Raw genomic sequence first — 22,113 nt, 5'->3', positions numbered from 1 at the left:
GTCACATCACCTTCTATCTTTGTTTCTCCATAGCACCTAGCATTGTTTCTGTTACCCGGTGGGCATTCCTTATAAGCTTTTTGAATAAATGGAAGACATTCTGCTTGCTTTGCTCCTAGAAGTTATAGACTCTCAATGCCTCTGTGGCTGGATTTGGGGTGATAGAGAAGAATGGGGGACCAAGGCCATTAGAGGGGTCCAGCTGCTCTGGTAGTGCGAGACAAGAGGCTTGAGACGGATGCAAGATCTGCCTCTTGTTGACCATGTCCCCATCCCCAGAGCTGAGTGCAGACCGATGTCGTTCCTACTTGGAGTCCCTGATGGGATGTCTGGTCTGTCTGTCACACGTAGGGTCAACAGTGTTGTTTCCACATCTGAGCAACCCATGAAACCAGAATAACTTGGCCCTCAGTTTACCTGCGACAGACCCTTACTCCTTCCCCCAACTTTTGTTTCCTAAGATGAAGAAAACAGCCATGAAGAAGTAGCGATTGGCGGCCTTGGTGGTATTTCACAGCTGCGTAGAAAGCTAGTCGCTGCAATTTCCAACGCCGGATGTTCTGCTTAGACTGGAAACAGCTGCACAGATGGTTACGTCCCTCTGTGATGCAGTGAGGGGAAGGGAGCTTGCCTTTCTCCCCAGCTGTGTTGTGGCAACTGGTGTCCCAGTCACACCAAGCCACACATGGCTTGTGAACACGCAGAGCCAGGTGGCCTTCCCGTCACAATGCTCCCTCTTGCTGGAACACTTCCTCTTCCTCTTTCCCTGCCAGGCCACCTGTCAGTCTCCTCCTCAACCTCCAGTCTCCTCTCTAGATGTCACTCCCGCTGCTGTTGAATAGAAAGTGGCTATTCATAGTAACCAGATCCATTGAGCCCTCACAAACAACCGTGCAAGGTATATGTTGTTAATCCCCAAAAACATTTTACTGTTCCTGGATGGAGCCTCTCGTTGGAGTGTCATTCTGGCCTCATCTCCCGGGATCTCCAGCTGCCGGTCTTTGCAGGGTTTATTAGTGGTTCGCACCCTTCCTTGGTGGGCTGGAGGGGAAGCACGAGGCTGCTTGTTGTCAGCTCTGGAGAACGATGAAGAGGTGGAAACACAGGTAGCTGTGCGGGTCAGGATCTGGATCCGAGAGCAGTGAGCAAGTTCCCCCCCCCCCCACTGGGTTTTCACTTAACTCGTGGGCTCCAGGAGGCTCCTGTGATTTGGACCTTCACCTGACTTAGGGACCAGGTGCACCCACATTTCATCAGCAGGCTCTCTGGGCACCAGCTGCCACGTCAGGTCGTCGCATGGAGCCAGGGAAGGTCCTCTCTGACTAATTAACCTCGGGTTCTGGACACTAAACAAAGTTAGAACAGTGAGTTATTGACTCTGCTGCCTCCAAGAGCTTGTCAGAGCTGAGGCTGGTTGTTTTTGTTTTGGTGGTAATGGGTGGTACCCAGTGGGTGGGAACGCTACTCCTGTTCTTTTTTTTTTTTAAAGGTTTATTTTTATTTATTTATTTTATTTATTTTGGCTGCGCCGGGTCTTAGTTGCGGCACGCGGGATCTTTGTTGCAGGATGCAGGATTTTTTAGTTGCGGCATGCGAACTCTTAGTTGCGGCATGCATGCGGGATCTAGTTCCCTGATCAGGAATTGAACCTAGGGCCCCTGCGTTGGGAGCACAGAGTCTTCCCCACTGGACCACCAGGGAAGTCCCTCTATTCCTGTTCTTGACTGGAGTGGTCTTTGGGAGAACACTGCACTAAATGAATTGGTCTGGGTGGGCTTAATAATGTGGGCACGCATTTAAAAACCTTGCTAGGGCTTCCCTGATGGCACAGTGGTTAAGAATCCGCCTGCCAATGCAGGGGACACGGATTTGAACCCTGGTCCTGGAAGATCCTACATGCCGCGGAGCAACTAAGCCCGTGCGCCACAACTGCTGAGCCTGCGCTCTAGAGCCCATGAGCCACAACTACTGAAGCCCGTGTGCCACAACTGCTGAAGCCTGCACGCCTAGAGCCCGTGCTCCGCAACAAGAGAAGCCACCGCAGTGAGAGGCCCACGCACTGCAACAAAGAGTAGCCCCCGCTCGCCACAACTAGAGAAAGCCCGTGCGCGGCAACGAAGATCCAACGCAGCCAAAAATAAATAAAATTAATTGATTTTTAAAAAATAGAAAAAACCTTGCTAACGAGGTCATACCAGGCCAACAACCCACAAGAGCCACTGGGTAACATGTGCCCTTGTGAGGAATCCAGTCTCCTGGCCCCATGATGTTACCAGTTCCCAGGGGCACAACCTGAGGCATCCCAAGGTCTCAGGAGGGGGAGAAAGACATTAGACACCTCATTTTTTTCTTCTCCTGTTGGATCCTCTGCTCCTTTTCTTAGGCCAGAAGCTCTCTCTCCTGCCTGGCTCTCCCATCCCTGGCCCCGGTCCTCCTCCCCTTGTAAAACCCAAATACCAGTGCCCTTTAATCCTTCAGCCAGAACACATGGGCAGCAGCTTTTCACTGCCTCCTCCCAGCTCACCCCTGACCTGATTTTGTTTTTTTGCCTTTTCTCAAACAGTCTGTTCAAGGTCTACTCCTGAGTTGGAGGTTGGCTCACAAGCAGCCTCTCTCTCGCCTGAGCTGTAGGGGAGGGGGCAATTCTGGAAAGTCATTGACAGAGGCTTAACCCAGAACGTCATTTATAAACAGGCAGCAGGCAGAGGGCCCAGATTTCGGTGTTCCGGCACCAAGGACAGCATGGCCTCCCTGGGGCTCTGCAGACCAGCTGCCGCGGTAAGAGGACCGCCTTTCAGAGTCCCCTAGGCATACTGTCCTGGGTGGGGTGTGCACGCACTGTGGCCTCGTTTCCCTCCTCTCTGGAACTTGGCAGCCTTCTCGTACCTGGGAAAGGAGAGGGCACAGGGATTCTGGAAACGGTCCTTAGAGACAGGAAACCAGGGGTGGCCTGGATCATTGCTCATGGGCCTTTGGGGACACTGGTCAGGGATGGGCAGGACCGAGGAGCCCGAGGTAGGCAAACCCTACCTGACAGTGAAAATGGGTTCTGCCCAAGACCTGGGGACAGAGGAAGATGGGCCGTGAGTCCCAGAGCTGTGGGCCAGAGTGCCTTTGTGTGGTGGTGACATTTAGGGGAAAGGTCACGTGGTTCCTTTGACTGGGGTCCCTTGTTGAGATGGTGAAGCGCCAGCGGTCGGGAAGGGTCTGCTCTGAGCACAGCACCAGGCCCAGGGTGCACACGTGCTATACTGCACATCCTTGGCCAACTCGGGCCTTGATGAAATGCTCTGTAGCCGCAGAACAGGAAGGCCTGGCTTTCCTTTAGGAATCTGGGAAAGATCAGCTCTCCTCAAGACGTGAGTTTGTGATTATATCCTAGACAGCAATGAATGGAAAGTGGGTAGGCACCCCCTTCTGGGAGGCCAGATTTCTGGCATTTGAGCAGACTCGCAGCTCAGGCCTCAGGGGGGAGGACTTATCCCATTTGCTTAGAAGAAAACCTTTCCCTCAGTTTACAGGGAGGAGAAACAGATAAGGGCCCCAAATGGCTTCTGGTTCTTATCTTCAACTGCAAACAGGCCAGAGTGTCCTCCAGGTCATGGGATAAAAACTCAAGGAGAAGGGAGAAACTGGCTGTGTGTGTGTGTGTGTGTGTGTGTGTCTGTCTGTCTGTGTGTTTGTGTGTGTCTGTGTGTTTCAAGGAACAGGTGAGAGGGAGGGACATACAATTCCCTCTGCTTTGTCCCAAACTTGCCAAGAGCAGAAGTTGATAAGGAATATGCCTTTTCTCCCTGGTGTCCTGTGGAGGGATGTGGTTCCTTTGACTTTATTCACAGTCAGGTAACTCTAAGGGACACCTGCCATGAGGAAGTCTGAGACAAGGAGGCAATCAGTACTTACTAATCAGGATGGATCTGGAATGATCTTGTTTGTGTATTTGGTCTCCTTCTGACTGGAATGAAATGTCAGTTTCCCGCGGGCAGGGACCTCTTCTCTCTCTTTCAAGTGCCTAAGGGCACCTGGCGTGTTACAAAGGCTCAGTCAATATCAAATGATTGAATGAATGGAGTGCCTTTTCTTTGCTTCTCATTTCACTAAACCTCTCCAACTTCATTTTCTGTTGATTTCATACCAGACTTTTCACTTGATCAGCACCTACTTGGTGACGCCTGACCCTGGCCCTAAACTAGTCCGGCCAGACTGTGCTCGCAGGGAGAGGAGGCCCATGCCAGACCCTCTCTCCGTCCATCTGCCCGCCGAGTAGGTGCCGTCACCCCGTGTGCCAGGCGCTGCGACCTGCCGGGCCTCTTGAGTGGATCCTTCCTCTGAGCCCAGATCAAGTCCCCACCCCCATGACACCTTACCCAGCTCTCCTCAGCTGCTTCACCCTTCCCCCGCCTCCTTTGCGTATGCTAGGTGTTTAATATTCCTTATATTTCAAGTGAACTAGTCTTGTCTCCTCACCAGATAGACAGTTTCTTGAAGGCACGGGCCGTGTTTTATATTATCCTCTGTCCTTCAAGTCTGTGTTACAGGCAGTAGGTGCTCAATAAACACTTGATGGCTCTGATTGTGTGAAATCTAATCATAGTCCTTTGAGGATGCTTTCCAGTTTACAGTTTATGAAACCGAAGGAACAGTCTGCAGTTTCACGTACAACAGGTCACTCACTTGTCAGCCCTCCATGTTGGACGGATAAGCCTGCTTTATAGGTGAACTAACAGGTCTGAACTGTTTTTCACTCATAACACTTCTGACATCGAATATGTGGGTTTTTTCCTCACACCAACCGATTCTCCTGTTCTCTGCAGACATCAACTAGGTATCCTCCAATTCAATTCAGTTCTGACACTACTGAAAGTTAGTGCAGACCCCACGAGTGAAGGGCTCAGTCCCACAAGACGGCCCTGGCTTCAGACACCAATGACAACACCTGGCCTCCTGTGAATCAGAGATTCCCCTGACCCCTCCTCAGGTTCGAGAATTTTCTAGAACTGCTCACAGAACTCAGAAAAGTACTTACTATTACCAGTTTCTTTTAAAGGATACCATGAGCAGCCAGATGAAGAGGTGAATAGGGCAAGGTCTGGAAGCGTCCAGAGTGCAGGAGCTCCTGTCCCCAGGGGTTGGGGTGCACCACCTCTTGGCACAAGGGTGGATTTACCAACCTGAAAGTTCTTTGAACCCCATCGTTTAGAGTTTTCACTGAGGTTCCATTACACAGGTATGATAGGCCTTTGGTGATTAACTCAATCTCCAGTTCCTCCCCTCCAAGTAACGGGGTAGGGCTGAAAGTTCCAACCTTCTAATCACAGGGTTGATGCCTCTGGCAACCAGCCCCCATCCTGATGCCATCTAGGGACACACCAGGAGTCACCTCATTAGCATAAACCCAGGTGTGATTGAAAGGGGCTAATTATGAATGAGAAAGGTGGCTCCTGTCTCCCCTTCCACTCAGGAAATTCCAAGCATTTTAAGAGCTCTGTGCCAGGAACCAGGGACAAAACCCAGATTATATATTTCTTATAGATCACAGTATCACACAGGTGCAGAGAGGTAGATTGATCCCCAGACTCAAATGACCAGATGGTGGCAAAGCTGCAAGTTGAACCTGAGTTTTTTGACTGTCAGACCTTGCCCTTCCTATGGGACCACGTGGTGTAGGGGGCGTATGGGGGTGTGTGGTCCCCACCTTCGCTTCTTCAAAGCTGCTGCTGCCCTCCATGAAGGGAGGTTCCTGCCTGACTTCACTTGTCACCCCTGCACTCCCCACCCCCTCCCACACCCTGGCTGTTTTTCCCTTTATCCTTCCAAAGCTCCAGCTCCTGGGATGCTGGTGCAGTGAGTGGAAATGGAAAATGGGCTGCATGAAGGAACACTGAGGTGGCAGGGAGCTCAGGAGGTGGTGCTGGGGCCTGGGGGGCAGCAGATGGGGCTGGAAAGCCCATTTTCCTTATCTAGAAAGTGAAGATGAGGGACTTCCCTGGTGGCCCAGTGGTTAAGAATCCGCCTGGTGGGCTTCCCTGGTGGCGCAGTGGTTGAGAGTCTGCCTGCCGATGCAGGGGACACGGGTTCGTGCCCCGGTCCGGGAAGATCCCACATGCCGCAGAGCGGCTGGGCCCGTGAGCCATGGGCGCTGAACCTGCGTGTCCGGAGCCTGTGCTCCACAACGGGAGAAGCCACAACAGTGAGAGGCCCGTGTACCGCAAAAAAATTAAAAAAAAAAAAAGAATCCGCCTGGCAATGTAGGGGACACGGGTTCAAGCCCTGGTCTGGGAAGATCCCACATGCCGCGGAGCAACTAAGCCCGTGCGCCACAACTACTGAAGCCTGTACTCTAGAGCCCGCGAGACACAGCTACTGAAGCCTGTGCGCCTAGAGCCCATGCTCCGCAACAAGAGAAGCCACCGCAATGAGAAGCCCGCGCACCACAACGAAGAGTAACCCCTGCTCACGGCAACTAGAGAAAGCCTGTGCGCAGCAATGAAGACCCAGCACAGCCGAAAAAAAAAAAAAAGTTAAAAAATGAAAAAAAGAAGATGATGCTGTCTGTGCCAGTAGTCAAGGTTCCTGTTAGTAGCAAATGAGAGCATCTATTAAAGTACTTTATAAACTGCAATGCCATAAGAATATTGCTGTTCAATATAATTATAGTATGCAAGTTGCAGCTCAGTAAAGTTTCAAATGGGATAATACCCACCTCATAAGTATGAGGGTGACCTGGCTGGTGCCTCGCCCAGGGCCTGGCACTTAACAGACGCTTGTAGCTATTATTCATTATTATTGTTTTTGTACTTATTGTAAGACATGGCGTCTTCCCTCAGAGAGGGGTGGGTGGCACTGAGAGGGCCTCCTGAGGTAGGGACCTGTAGGTTGGGACTGAGAAGATAGAAAAGGCAGTCTGTCACCTGGGGCTTTCGTAATTCATTTACTACCTCAGGTCCTGAAACCCTGTTTTTCCATAAAGTCTAAACTTCTCAGCTGGGATGCTCCTTCCTCCCTGGAGAATTTTCAGCAGTCTAACTTCTCAACATTGAGGAGAAACTACTACCTTCAAGTGAACACGCCCACTGCTGCTGGCAAGCAGAAAGTGAGTCTTGGCACTTCAGAACCTGCTCAGTAGCAAAAGAGCCTGCGGTTGTAGTTGCCAGAGCTCCTGGCAGCCACCCGTCTCTTCTCCCCGCCCAGGGCATGCGCTGCAGGGTAAAGGCCAGTGTGGGTCTGTGCGCCCTGGCTATCACTGCAAAACTTCAAAACAACCCAGGGGAGGTGCCTGCTCCACTCAGCTGTGTGCTCTGTCGGACTTCCACCAGCGATGGGCACAGGACCAGTGAGGTCCAGTTAGCCTGTGCGGGAGAGCCTGTGCTGGGGGGACGAGGCGTGGGTGTGATGCTGACCCGGCTGGTGGGGGAGGTGGCAGGCCCTCACACAGTGATTGCAGGCCCGGGAACAGCCAGGGCAAGCGTGATGGTTGGGGAGGAACGGTTGGGGGTTGGCAGGCAGGGCAGAGCGAGGGTAGTAATGAGTAAGCTAGATAGGATGGTAGATCTTAAATCTATCCACAGCAGCCTCCTGGGGAGCAGGGCCGTGACTGAGGCACAGCTTGGGACGATGGGCAGAACGGAATGTGATTGCCGTGGCCAAGCTACGTATCCTGAGTTTCTGTTTCCTTACTTACAAAGCTGGGGCCTTACAAAAAAACTTACAAGGTTTTTTGATGGTTAAATGAGATAATGTGAAGCACTTAATGCGATGGCTGGCACTCGGTGGCAAGCCCATGCAAGCGATATCCGTGGTTCTGATGCTTTGCCAGGTGGCCGTGGTCATTAGGATAAAACCAGCAGTAGTGGATGCCTAGGACTCTGTCTCTGGGAAGCCTCTGGCCAGCTTTTGTGCTCAAATTCCAAAGCAGGGTGAAAGGTCAGATCAAAGGGCAACAAAGGAACGGTTTCCTGGGGAATCAGGAATAGGGAGAGAAAGCAGCAGCAGCCCTAGTCAAGGTCGTGTCCTGTCTGGGTTGCTGTTTACTTTCCTTCTTCCAGGAGTGGAAGCTCTGTGCCACTGAATTCCGTCACCATTTCCTCGGCTTGTGGACTCTGTGAGGTGGTGATCAGTTTACCAGAGAACCAAGTTTTCACGCTGAGTGAAGTTCCACAGTGCCTTCCTCTGTAGGGTTGTTCGGGGTGTGGGTGTTGAGCAGAATAGCAGTAAAGGCTGGCCAGGAATGGTCGACGGTCATGCATTGATTCTGAGAAATTGAATTAATTGGCCAAGGCAAGTCACATACCCAACAAGGGAGGTTGAGGCATCCAGGGACGAGCAACGGTGGGAAGTCATTACTTACCTCTAGGCCTGAAGGGGTCAGGAGAGGAAATAGTGTTTCCTCCAGACTTCAGGGCGGGTTGACAGTGTGGAGGCAAGGATGCCCAGCAGGGACTCTCATAGAGGCCAGACATATCCTGAGTCAGGACTGTGACATCAAGGCCAGCAGAGAGTAGGGAAGAGCATACTCCACGTTCTCTCTTCTCCCAGCCTCCTCTCTCCTGCCCGGTGCCTCCCATTGGCTGAACCTGCAGGACGCCAGCCAGCGAGGGAGTCCAGGTACCTCCATCCACAGGCCTCAGCTTTGCTGGGTGCAGGGCAGAGAAGGGAGATGCAGAGAAGTGAGCGGAGAGCAACCAACCAGGAAACCTCTCCCAAAGGCTAGTTCCTGGTGGAAACATCGACTCAACAGGTGTGACGGACTCCTGGTGGCACAGTGGTTGAGAATCTGCCTGCCAATGCAGGGGACACGGGTTTGAGCCCTGGTCCAGGAAGATCCCACATGCCGCGGAGCAACTAAGCCCGTGTGCCACAACTACCGAGCCTGCGTTCTGGAGCCCACAAGCCACAACTACTGAGCCCACGTGCTGCAACTAGTGAAGCCTGTGTGGCCTAGAGCCTGTGCTCCGCAACAAGAAAAGCCACTGCACCGAGTAGCCCGCACACCGTAGCAAAGAGTAGCCCCTGCTCACCGCAACTAGAGAAAGCCGCGCACAGCAACGAAGACCCAGCACAGCCAAAAATAAAATATAAACAAATAGGGCTTCCCTGGTGGCGCAGTGGTTGAGAGTCCGCCTGCCGATGCAGGGGACACGGGTTCGTGCCCCGGTCTGGGAAGATCCCATATGCCGCGGAGCGGCTGGGCCCGTGAGCAATGGCCGCTGAGCCTACACGTCCGGAGCCTGTGCTCCACAACGGGAGAGGCCGCAACGGTGAGAAGCCCGCGTACCGCAAAAAAAAAAAAAAAAAAAAAAAAGTTGAAAAAAATGAAAGAAAACCTAAATAAATAAATGGACTCCCTATGTTCATGGATGAGAAGGCTTAATGTTGTTAAGATATAGGCTTAATATCCTTAAATTGATCTACAGATTCAATGCAGTGTCTTTTACAATTCCAGCTGCCTTTATTTGCAGATGACAATATGAGCCTAAAATTCGCATGGAAATGCAAGGGAACTAGACTGCCAAAAGAATCTTGAAAAAGAACAGAGGACTCACACTTCCCAATTTCAAAACTTATCCCAAAGCTACAGTAATCAAGACAGAGTGGTACTGGCATAAGGACAGACATACAGATCAATGGAATAGAATTGAGAGCCCAGAAATAAACCCTCACATTTATAGTCAGTTGACTTCTAACAAGGGTACCAAGATAACTTAATGGGAAAAGAATAGTCTTTTCAGCAAATGGTGCTGAAACAACTGGACATCCACTTGCAAAAGAATGAAGTTGGACCCCAGCCTCATACCACATATAAAACTCAAAGTGGATCAAAGACCTAAACGTAAGAGCTAATAACTATAAGACTTTCAGAAGAAAACATAGTCATAAATCTTTGTGATATTGGGTTAGGCAGTGGTGTCTTAGATATGACAGCAAAAGCACGAGCAATAAAATTTTAAAAATAGATAAATTGGGCTTCATCAATATTAAAAACTTTTGTGCAGCAAAGGACACTATCAAGAAAGTAAAAAGGTGGTTCAAAGAATGGGAGAAATTTTTTTGCAAATCATATATCTGATAGGCCCTTGTATCTAGAATAGATTTTTAAAAACTCTTAAAACTCAACAGTAAAAATACAAATAATCCAAAGGCAAAGGATATGTATAGACATTCCTCCAAAGAATATATCCACATGGCCAGTAAGCACGTGAAAATATGCTCAACATCATTAGCCATCAGGGAAACGTAAAACAAAACTGCAATGAGATATCACTTCATACCCACTAGGATGGCTAATCAAAAAGGCAGATAATAACAAGTGCTGGTGAGGATGTGGAGGAATTGGAGACTTAGAAGCTGCTGGTGGAATATAAAATGGAGCAACAGCTGTGGAAGACAGTCTGGCTGTTCCTCAAGTGGTTAAACAGAGTTACTATACGATGCAGCAGTGTATACCCGAGAGAAATGAAAACACGTGTGCACCCAAAACTTGTACACAGGTGTTCACAGCAGCATTATTCATAATAGCCAAAAGGTAGGAACAACCCAAACGTCCATCAGACGGGTTAATAAAATGTGGAATACCTGTACAATGAGATATTCTTTGGCAATTAAATGGAGTCCTGTTACCTGTTACAACATGGATGAACCTTGAAAACGTTATGCTACGTGAAAGAAGCCAGACGCAGAGGAGCATATAATTTAGTATTCCTGTGTCAGTTAGAAGCAAGGCCCTGGGCCTCAGTTGTCACTCATGTTGTCTTCCTGTGTCACAGTCAGGTTCAGCCAGAGGCCATTTCCACCATGGGTCCCATCAGTAGGAATGCTGGCTCCGCTTTCCTTCAGGTCCCCTTGTGGGGAAGGGTGCCTGTGGAGTGGTCATGTGTAGTCCACGCCTCACCTGGTGCCCCTCTGAGTGCCACGCTCCAGGGACGCCCTCTGCCTTCCTGTTCTTGCAGCTCCTGCTGCCTTTCTGGCCTGTTCTCTCCCTTTTTTGGGTGGGGCTCATCCACAGTAGCTTCCTGAGGAGCAGTGCCAGGAGGTCAGTTGTGGCAGCCCTGTTCTTTGTATTTTTTTTTTCCTTCTTGTCTTTATTTGAAGAGAGCTCAAAATACTAACAGAGTATCACTTTATTACAGTCATGATTTCACAGTCACAAGACTGAAAGTTTCAGATTTTACCAAGAGTGAAATGGCTTTATACATGAACTTCGGTTTAACCCCAAAATAGCAGCTACCCAGGTTTCCCACAGAACTTGACCATAATAATGTATAAGTCCCATTCTCATACGCATTCTCATTCACATAGACTGCCCTTAAATTGAGTTCGATTCCAAAGTGATTAAAATTGAGAGATTCCAAATTGATTAAAATTGATTAATTGAAATCAATTAAAATTGATTTGTTCTTTATCTTTATTTCACCTTCACACATAATGGATAGTTCAGCTGGATAGAGAGTTTCAGGCTAGAAATCATTTTCCTTTTGAAGTTTTAAAGAAATGCTTTGTTCTTTTCTAGCTTCCCAAGTTGCTGTTGAGAAATCCAAAACCGTGCTGATATCAGATTATTTGTGCCCCCTTTCCCCCACTTTATGCAAGCTTACAGGGTCTGAAATTTCACGACATGCCTGGTGTGAGTCTGCATTTGTCCATCTTGTCGGCTCAGTGCGTCCTTCCATGTGGAAACGTGGCCTCTGTCCTGGGGTTTCTTGAATTATTTTGTTTCTTCCCCTGTGTTTTAGCTGTTCTCTCTTTCTGAGACTCCTGTTATTTAATTTTTGGATCTCTTGAACTGGCCTCAAATTCTCTTCCCTTTCTTTTTTTTTTTTAAATAAATTTATTTATTTTTGGCTGCGTTGAGTCTTTGTTGCTGCGTGCCAGCTTTCTCTGGTTGTGGCGAGCAGGGGCTACTCTTCGTTGCGGTGCGCAGGCTTCTCATTGCGGTGGCTTCTCTTGTTGCAGAGCACGGGCTCTAGGCATGAGGGCTCAGTAGCTGTGACTCACAGGCTCTAGAGCGCAGGCTCAGTAGTTGTGGCGCATGGGCTTAGTTGCTCTGCAGCATGTGGGATCTTCCCAGATCAGGGCCTGAACCCGTGTCCCCTGCATTGGCAGGCGATTCTTAACCACTGCGCCACCAGGGAAGCCCTCTCTTGCCTTTCTTGCCCACTTTCCGTTTCTTTGTCTTTTTGTTTCAGTTTCTAGGAGATTTCCTTTACCTAATCTTCCAACCCTTCTATTGATTTTTTTGTTTGTTTTTCCCATTATATTTTAATTTCCAAGAGCTTTTCTTGCTCTCTGAATGGGTCTTTAAAAATATGTGCAGAACATCCTGCAGTTCCACCTATGTAATCTTTTCTTGTTTCTCTGAGGATATTAATGCCATGTTTGTTTAAGTTTTCTTCTCCTTGCATTGGCTGTTTCCTCCAAGTTGCTTTTTTCTGCTACTTTCCTTTGGTCTCTCTTTGAAGGAATCTGTCGTCGGCTGCCCAGTGACCTTTGGTTGCCGGTTCACAATGACTAGTAGGGGCTAAAAGCTGCCTGGGAGTCCAGTTTCTGAGGTGCACAGTGGTGATGAGGCATGCTGTTTGTTGGGGAACCTCAGTGTCAATATCCTGAGGCCTCCCCTCTTGGGCTGGGTCAGGTCTCAGAGGAGGGGAAGGGTGTTCTAGGAGCTGAGTGGGCAAGGGGACAGGATGCATAGGCTCACTTAACTTTCCTCTCCTGTTTTTGGCAAGGTACCCAGGCCCTCAACTGTGCCTTGCACCCCGCAGTGCAGACCCTGAGCTTCGTCCTCTCCAGAGAGCAAACCTCTGTTCTTCAGGAGAGGGTGGGAGAGGGGTGGTCTCCAGCAGCATGAGGTGGGGGGACGGACTTAGGGATCTAACTGCTTCTCAAAAGCTTTCACCCAGCTTCCATTGTATGTATGAGCCCATTCATCCCATCCCAGGGGACCTGGAGCCACAGTTCCCTAGCTTTTCTTGGTGGTGGAAACTGGTGGATGATCAGCCTTCCCCACTGCCAGGTAGGGCCACGAGGACAGTTAACCCAAGCTGCTTCCACAGTTATGTTGCTGCAGCTGGACCAGGTCTCCCTTCCTGGTCTCTCTGTCCTTGGGGATTTATAGCTTAAAAAACAAAAACCTCTTACTAAAGTTTTGGTGGGATTTCGGGAGGGAGAAAAATTAGACACATGACCCAGACATGAGTGGGCTTTGCACAGGGAAAAGGGCATCCAGGTGGGGAGCATCTTGGTGAAAGGAGTGCTCTGAGGAAGACGGGAACGTGCTTGGATTATTTGGGGACAAGGAGGAGGCAGTTTGGCTGGAGTTACAGGACCCAGGAGGCTGAGGAGTGATGGGAAATGAGGCTCGACAGGCAGGTTGGACTAGTGATGTGAGGCAAGATTCTTACCTGTAGGCAGTAAGGGTCGTGGAGGGTTTTAAAAAGAGAGTGAAAGAATGCCTGCACCGGGGATGCTGTCCTCAGTATATAGCCTGGATCAGTAGCTAAAGCCAACCAATGGTAATGGTTGGTCATGGTTAGGAGGCTTTTACAGCAGTTCAGGTAGGAAGAAGGGGGTGATCTAGGGTGGGTTAGTGGAAATGAAAGCAAGGAGGACGTGAGCCATTTCAGAGGAAGAACTGATGGGCCTTCTTGACTAGATGGTGGGAGAGGGAGAGGGAAGGACAAAGATGACCCCCAAACTGAAGCCCTAGTTCCCTGGGGATGGAAGACAAGAGGTGTTTGGTTGGGTTTTGGGGAGTGTGTGTCATCTGGGATGGGGGAGGGAGGGGGTAAGTTCTGTTACAGAATAGACATTTGACATGTATATGCAACAGCTATTATTTTAAATCCTCACATTTCAACCTGCAAATGCCTCTGTTGGTTAAGAAAGAGTGAAGGGGGAGGGGTGGGGAGAGAGAAAAGGTGTCAAGGGTATATGAGTAAGGAAATCAGTCCCTTAAAAAGCAAAGACTAATTTTCACGTTGTTAAATGAGATTATCAAAGGAATCTTTATTTTGGTATCCTCACAGGTTTATTAGTGTTGCAGAATGGCTTCTGAACTGCCTTGAGCATAGAGAGTTTCTGATTCATTTCTTCCTTAGCTCATCCTCATGTTTTGACTGAATTAAATGCTCTGTACAAGAGGCTTCTACAAAAGACACAGAGGCCTCTTTTTTTAAAATTAAATTTTATTTTATATTGGAGTATAATTGTTTTACAATATTGTGTTAGTTTCAGGTGTACAGCAAAGTGATTCATTTATACATATACATATATCTTTTCTTGTCCCATATAGGTTATTACAGAATGTTGAGTAGAGTTCCCTGTATTATACAGTAGGTCCTTGTTGATTATCTAATATATATATAGTAATGTGTATATGTTAATTCCAAACTCCTAATTTATCCCTCCACACCCCCCACCTTTCCCCTTTGGTAACTATAAGTTTGTTTTCTAAGTCTGTGAGTCTGTTCCTCTTTTGTAAATAAGATCATTTGTGTCATATTTTCAGATTCCACATATAAGTTGTATCATATGATATTTGTCTTTGTCTGACTTACTTCACTTAGTATGACAATCTCTATCAGAGATTATAATAATAATGCCATGTGGCTGCAAATGGCCCTCTTTCATTCTTTTTTATGGCTGAGTAATATTCCATTGTATATATGTACCACAGCTTCTTTATCTATTCCTCTGTCAATGGACATTTAGGTTGCTTCCATGTCTGGGCTATTGTGAATAGTGCTGCTATGAACATTGGATGCATATATCTTTTCAAATTATGTTTTTCTCCAGATATATGCCCAGGAATGGGATTGCTGGATCATATGGTAGTTCTATTTTTAGTTTTTAAAGGAACTTCCATACTGTTCTCCAGAGTGGTTGTACCAATGTACATTCCCACCAGCAATGCAAGAGGGTTCCCTTTTCTCCACACCCTCTCCAGCATTTATTGTTTGTAGACTTTGATGATGGCCATTTTGACTGGTGTGAGGTGATACCTCATTATGGTATTGATTTGCATTTCTCTAATAATTAGCAATGTTGAGCATATTTTCATGTGCTTTTTGGCCATCTGTATGTCTTATTTGGAGGAATGTCTATTTAGATCTTCTGCCCATTTTTTGATTGGGTTGTTTATTTTTTGATATTGAGCTGCATGAACTGTTTGTATATTTTGGAGATTAATCCCTTGTTGGTTGCTTCATTTGCAAATATTTTCTCCCATTCTGTGGGTTGTCTTTTCGTTTTGTTTATGGTTTCCTTTGCTGTGCAAAATCTTTTAAGTTTAATTAGGCCCCATTTGTTTATTTTTGTTTTTATTTCTATTACTCTAGGAGGTGGATCCAAAAAGATACTGCTGTGATTTATGTCAGAGTGTTCTGCCTTTGCTTTCCTCTAAGAGTTTTATAGTGTCCAGTCTTACATTTATGTCTCTAATCCATTTTGATTTATTTTTGTGTATGGTGTTAGAGAATGTTCTAATTCATTCTTTTACATGTAGCTGTCCAGTTTTCCCAGCACCACTTATTGAAGAGGCTGTCTTTTCTCCATTGTATATTCTTGCCTCCTTTGTCATAGATTAATTGACCATAGGTGCATGGATTTATTTCTGGGCTTTCTATTCTGTTCCATTGATCTGTATTTCTGTTTTTGTGCCAGCACCATACTGTTTTGATTGCTGTAGCTTTGTAGTATAATCAAGTCAGGGAACCTGATTCCTCCAGCTCTGTTTTTCTTTCTCAGGATTGCTTTGGCTATTTGGGGTCTTTTGTGTTTCCATACAAATTTAAAAATTGTTTGTTCTAATTCTGTGAGAAATGCCATTCATGATTTGATAGGGATTGCACTGAATCTGTAGATTGCCTTGGGTAGTATAATCATTTTGACAATATTGATTCTACCAATCTAAGAACATGGTATATCTTTCCATCTGTTTGTGTCATCTTCGATTTCTTTCATCAGCATCTTATACTTTTCGGAGTACAGGTCTTTTGCTTCCTTAGGTAGGTTTATTTTATTTTTATTTTATTATTATTTTTTTATTATTATTATTATTTTTTTTGCGGTACGCGGGCCTCTCACTGTTGTGGCGTCTCCCATTGTGGAGCACAGGCTCCGGACGCGCAGGCTCAGCGGCCATGGCTCACGGGCCTAGCCGCTCCACGGCATGTGGGATCTTCCCGGACCGGGGCACGAACCCGTGTCCCCTGTATCAGCAGGTGGACTCTCAACCACTGTGTCACCAGGGAAGCCCTATTTTATTCTTTTTGATGTGATGATAAATGGGATTGTTTCCTTAATTTCTCTTTCTGATCTTTCATTGTTAGTGTGTAGAAATGCAAGAGATTTCTGTGTATTAATTTTGTATCCTCTAGCTTTACCAAATTCATTGATGAGCTCCAGTAGTCTTCTGGTAGCATCTTTAGGATTCTCTATGTATAGTATCATGTGATCTGCAAACAGTGACAGTTTTACTTCTTCTTTTCCAATTTGGATTCCTTTTATTCCTTTTTCTCCTCTGATTGCTGTGGCTAGGACTTCCAAACTATGTGGAAAAGAAGTGGCAAGAGTGGACATCCTTGTCTTGTTCCTGATCTTAGAGCAGATGCTTTCAGCTTTTCACCATTGAGTACGATGTTAGCTGTGGGTTTGTCATATATGGTCTTTATTATGTTGAGATAAGTTCCCTCTATGCCCACTTTCTGGAGAGTGTTTATCATAAATAGATGTTGAATTTTGTCAAAAGCTTTTTCTGCATCTATTGAGGTGATCATATGGGTTTTTAAAAAATATTTTTTAAATTTATTTATTCATTTATTTTTTTGGCTGCATTGGGTCTTCATTGCTGCGTGCGGGCTTTCTTTAGTTGTGGAGAGCAGGGGCTACTCTTTGTTGCGGTGCACGGGCTTCTCATTGCGGTGGCTTCTCTTGTTGTGGAACATGGGCTCTAGGCACATGGGCTCAGTAGCTGTGGCTCACGGGCTCTAGAGCACAGGCTCAGTAGTTGTGGCGCACAAGCTTATTTGCTCTGTAGCATGTGGGATCTTCCCGGATCAGGGCTCGAACCCTTGTCCCCTGCATTGGCAGGCGGATTCTTAAGCACTGTGCCACCAGGGAGGCCCCAGCATGTGGTCTTTATTCTTCAGTTTGCTAATGTGGTGTATCATACTGATTGATTTGTGGATATTGAGAAATCCTTGCATCCCTGGGGTAAATCCCACTTGATCATGGTGTATGATCTTTTTAGTGTATTGTTGGATTCGGTTTGCTAGTGTTTTGTTGAGGATTTTTGGGTCTGTGTTCATCAGTGATGAACATGGCATGTACTTTTCTTTTTTGTGTGGTATCTTTGTCTGGTTTTGGTATCAGGATGATGGTGGCCTCATAGAATGAGTTTGGGAGTGTTCCTTCCTCTGCAGTTTTTTGGAAGAGTTTCAGAAGGATAGGTTTTAACTCTTCTCTAAATGTTGGATAGAATTCACCTGTGAAGCCATCTGGTCCTGGACTTTTGTTTGTTGGAAGTTTTTAAATCACAGTTTCAATTTCAGTACTTGTGATTGGTCTGTTCATATTTTCTCTTTCTTCCTGGTTCAGTCTTGGAAGATTGTACCTTTCTAAGAATTTGACCATTTCTTCTAGGTTGTCCATTTTATTGGCATATAGTTGCTTGTAGTATTCTATTATCCTTTGTATTTCTGTGGTGTTAGTTGTAACTTCTTCATTTCTAATTTTATTGATTTAGGCCCTCTCCCTTTTTTTCTTCCTGAGTCTGGCTAAAGGTTTATCCATTTTGCTTATCTTTTCAAAGAACCAGCTTTTAGTTTCATTGATCTTTTCTACTGATTTCTTCATCTCTATTTCATTTATTTCTGCTCTGATCTTTATGATTTCTTTCCTTCTACTAACTTTGGGTTTTGTTTGTTCCTCTTTCTCTAGTTGCTTTAGGTGTAAGTTTAGGTTGTTTGAGATTTTTCTTGTTTCCTGAGGTAAGATTGTATTGCTATAAACCTCCCACAGAGGCCTTTTTATTTGGGGTCTGTAGCCAAACGGGCAAGTGGAGAGGGGGTACCACTCACCCAGCCCACCCTTACTGCCTGTCTCCAGGTCACGGTGGGATGCTTAGCCCGTCTAGGTGTTCTTTTCATCTGTGTCTCCCGGGGAGGTGTGGAAAGGGCCCTGGTTGTAGCATTTGCAGATTTCTGTGGTGTACAGATGCCCACTGTGATCAGTTGCAGGCTGTTACTCAATGTCACTGAGCACTGAGTTGGAAAGGGGCAGAGTCAGGGAGCCGGTGGGAGCGATCTATCTGTGCCTGGTGCGGGTGGCTCATGATAGATCCTCCCCCAAAGGATGTGTGTGGGCGGGAGGACCCCATTTCTTAGGTCATCTGACTTGCTCTGACTAGGGAGGCTATGAGGGTCAAGTTGTGCTTCAAAGCATCATCTCCGCAAGCAAGCCCCAGCCCGACTGGGCTGGCCTCTGGTTCTCTCCTCATGGCCCTGGCCCTGCTCACCTCTGCCCATCAGAAGCAGGACCAAGTCCCCTGTTCAGCCTCTACATTGCTGACACTGAAAGCTGACGTTTATAATAAAGGCCCGTTATGTGCCAGACACTCTTCTGAGCACATTACATGCATTAACTCGTTTGATCTTTGTAACAAGCCTATGCACATTACTGTTATTATCCCTGATTTTACAGATGAAGAAATTCAGGCCTGGAGATTAAACAGCTTGCCCAGAGCTAGTGGTCTTGGTGGAGCCCTGACTGGAACCCAGGCCGTTCGACCCCTGGGGTCTTACCACTGTGTTTTCCCTGCCCTGTTACATCAACATCTGGGAATTCTCTTTACGTGTTTTTTTTTTTTTCTCCTTAAGATCCAGTCAGGGCCTCGGCACTGTTGGTGCATTGGGGCTGCCAGATAAAATACTGGTTAAATTCAAATGGCTAGTTTATTAAAATGGCTAGTTGAATTCAAATTTCAGATAAACCAATAATTTAGTAGTGTAAGTATGCTCCAAATATTGCACAGGATATACTTGTACATTTTTTAAAATGCAGTCTAGCTGAAATTCAGATTCTAACTGGACACTTTGCATTTTGATTGGCTGAATCTGGCGGCCCTTGGCTCAGCGACTTTATCTTGGTTGAGAAAAGAGTCGGGCGCCCGGGAGGAGATTGAAGTAATCGGTCTTGCTACTCACATTTCTCTGGCCAGATTGTGCTGAGGGCTACCAATCTCTGATTCATGGTACTTTTTTTGTTTGTTTATTTTTTGGCCGTACCACGCGGCATGCGGGATCCTAGTTCCCTGACCAGGGATCAAACCCACGTCCCCAGCAGTGGAAGCACCGAGTCTTAACCATTGTGCCACCAGGGAAGTCCGTCATGGTACATTTTAAAGTAAAACATACTTAATATCTAAATTCCAAACATGTCTAACTTTTGCTTTTCTCCTCTAAAGAAAGAATATTAACACAACCTGTTGTGGGAACATGCCAAGATACAGGTAGATCACAGCAGAAACTTAAGAAATCTCATACAATCAGTCTAATATTTTGCTATTCCAGAAGACTCATTTGACCTAAACCAACTCATTCAGAAAACTGTCTAAAATTTTTTTAACCCCCCTCACAGGGAAACGCCATTGCCTTTTCTAATCTGTATCTTTTGCTGATCTGACCAGCCAGATATTTTTCATAAAGCTTAGTCTCATCCTGCTTCTTGGAGTGGCTGTGGCTAACCAGGAGTTTGGGTGTGAACAGGAAGCACGGCCGTCTACAGGTCTTCCTTCCCTGGGCTGCTGCTTCTCCGGCTGTGCCTCTCTGAACATGATGTCTTGCCCTGTCAGCCCAGGGAGCCGGAGCACAAAAGCCACTGGTCATCTTAGCCCTTGGCAGGGTCAGTGTATTGGGTGATGCCTGGGTCCCAGCCGGTGCTGGGGTATTTTACACTGGCACTAGAGCTTTGCTCTCAGAGGAGGGAGGCGCTCTTCATCCAGTACAAGGCCAGTCTTTCACCTGAGCTGAGCCGCTTTCCAGGGGTGCTCCATCTCTGTAACTCCTAGCAGCCTACCCTCCTGTTTCCAAACAGCATTCGGCTCTATTTTCTGACCTCCTCCTGTGGAAGGTTTAGCTCGCTTTTACCCCCCAGCCCAGACATACCCACTTTCCCTGCTCTCCTCCTTCCCGCATGGTTACGTAACCATTTAAAAGTACATCTTCAGTTTTTACATTATTAAAATCAAGTAAATATTCACAGTTGAGAACACCAAGTGTATACGTGATAACATTTTCCTGTATAACTTCTCAGTTTCCTGGAGTTACTCTTTACCTCATTCCTTCATCCCCAGACGAACTATAAAAATTGCCATCTCCTCCCCATTTTTTCAGAGACATCAGGTCATCCAGCCTTTTTGTTTATTTAGACCCCCGATTGCCCCCTTGGAGCCCCATCTCTGGAAGCTTGCCGGCCCGTGCTGTTGTCTGGAGAAGCAGTTCTCACCATCCCCTGAGAACTCCCCGGGCTTCCTTCTGTGCTGGCTCCCAGGCTTCTCGGTCTTCTTACTCCCTTGTTTTGTTGGTGCTCATCTCCCAAGAGTTTCCTGGGAAGATGCACGTGAGGGTGGTAAACTTTCCTAGGCCAAGCAGGTCTGAAAATACCTTTATTTTGCCCTCACACTTGATTGATAGTCTAACCGGGTAGAAAATTATGGGTTGGAGAGCGTTTCCCTCAGAAGTGGCTCGGCGTTACTGTGGCCTCCTTCTTCTCTTCAGGAGTGTAGTTGGCTGAGTGACGGCCCCCAAAGATGTCTAGGTCCTCATCCCTGGCACCTGTAAGTGTCACATTATCAGGGAAAAGGGTCTTTGCAGATATGACAAAGTGAAGGATCTTGACATGGGGAGGTGACCCTGGATTATCCGGGGGCCCTAAATACCATCGCAGGTGTCCTCAGAAGGGAGATGCAGGAGGTTAGACACACACTGCGGTTCTAGAAGGCCAAGTGATGACAGAGTCAGAGACTGGAGTGATGTGGCCATAAGCAGAGGCATTCTGGCAGCACCGGAAGCTGGAGGAGGCAAGGAAAGACACTCCCCTGCAGCCTCCGGAGTGGATATGACCCTGCCTGCACCTCGATTTGGGCCCAGTGAAACCGATGCTGAACTCTGGCCTCCAGAACTAAAAGAGAATACATTTTGGTCGTTTTAAGCCACCCACTCTGTGATACAGGAAGTTAACAGGATCCCCCTGATCTTACTTCCAGGCAGGACTTTGGGCATCGTGCTGGGGCTCAAAGGGTCCTCACAGCCACAAGTGCACGAGGTGCAGGAGGTGATGCTGGATGACTCTGCCCTGCTCCCCCCCCGGGGGGCTGGGGGTGGGCTCCCCGGACTCAGCCTCTTATTTTCTTACCTTTTCTCCTATTTGCCATATGTCCGTCTTTTTGTTATGCTTTCTGGGTGATGTCCTCCACTGTCTTCTAATTCTTCTATTTATTATGTTTAAAAATGTCTGCAATGCTATTTTTAATTCCCTAGAGCTCTTTCTCATTGCCTTTTTAAAATAGCTGCCACCTCGCAGTGCTATAGCTTCTCTTACTTCTCTGAGATTAATTATAGTGGTTTTTTTCTAAGTATCTGCTCTCTCTATTACTTTCTCCTCAGAGTCCCATGTTTTTATTCCCAGTTTGTTTTGGTGAATTTTTTTGGCTCTGTCCTCAAACATCTGGTGATTTTGGCTGTCCCTTCATACTGAAGCCGATTGGAAAGCCTGGGCACGGTGGGGCTTATGGACCAGTTGTCCTCACCTTGAGAGGAGGCTGCAGGCCACCCCTTTCTTTGGGTGCCGACTACGTGTCTGTAGCCACGGGACGTCCGTCCTGGGCGGGTGGTTTCCTAGAGAGGAGCCCTCAGGGTGCTCCCTAGCCATCAGCCTGGGAACCACTTTGTGGTAGCCGAGGACTTTGCCATCTCCCCTGCTGTCTGCAGTGCCGTCTGGTGCCCTGTCTGCCGCCTCTCCCCTGGCTGGGCCTCGTGGCCACAGTGGAGCCTTTCCAGGAACCCAACCTCTCGTCTTCTGAAAGGCGCCAGTGCCTGGCGGTCAGGAGCGGGGCCCTGG

The 22,113-nt window shown here is 47.4% G+C and overlaps 1 protein-coding gene across 7 annotated transcripts in view; it reads left to right on the top strand.

The window, feature by feature from the left end:
• PC (pyruvate carboxylase) overlaps window positions 1-22,113 on the top strand; it is a 105,787-nt gene that overhangs the window by 48,317 nt on the left and 35,357 nt on the right. The window contains exon 1 of one of the 7 annotated variants that reach the window (XM_029208011.1): window positions 2,052-2,778. The exons of 4 other annotated variants lie outside the window; for them this stretch is intronic. In XM_029208011.1, the coding sequence (XP_029063844.1) occupies window positions 2,743-2,778 (36 nt within the window). In that variant the 5' untranslated portion in view covers window positions 2,052-2,742. Of the gene's footprint in view, window positions 1-2,051; window positions 2,779-22,113 lie in introns of those variants that run through there. 2 more of the 7 variants (XM_029208019.1, XM_029208016.1) reach the window with 2 other exon arrangements.

Source organism: Monodon monoceros, unplaced genomic scaffold (assembly GCF_005190385.1).
Source record: "Monodon monoceros isolate NGI ecotype Baffin Bay Population unplaced genomic scaffold, NGI_Narwhal_1 Super_Scaffold_7, whole genome shotgun sequence".
Lineage (NCBI taxonomy): Eukaryota > Metazoa > Chordata > Mammalia > Artiodactyla > Monodontidae > Monodon > Monodon monoceros.
This window is presented reverse-complemented; position numbering and strand designations above follow the sequence as displayed.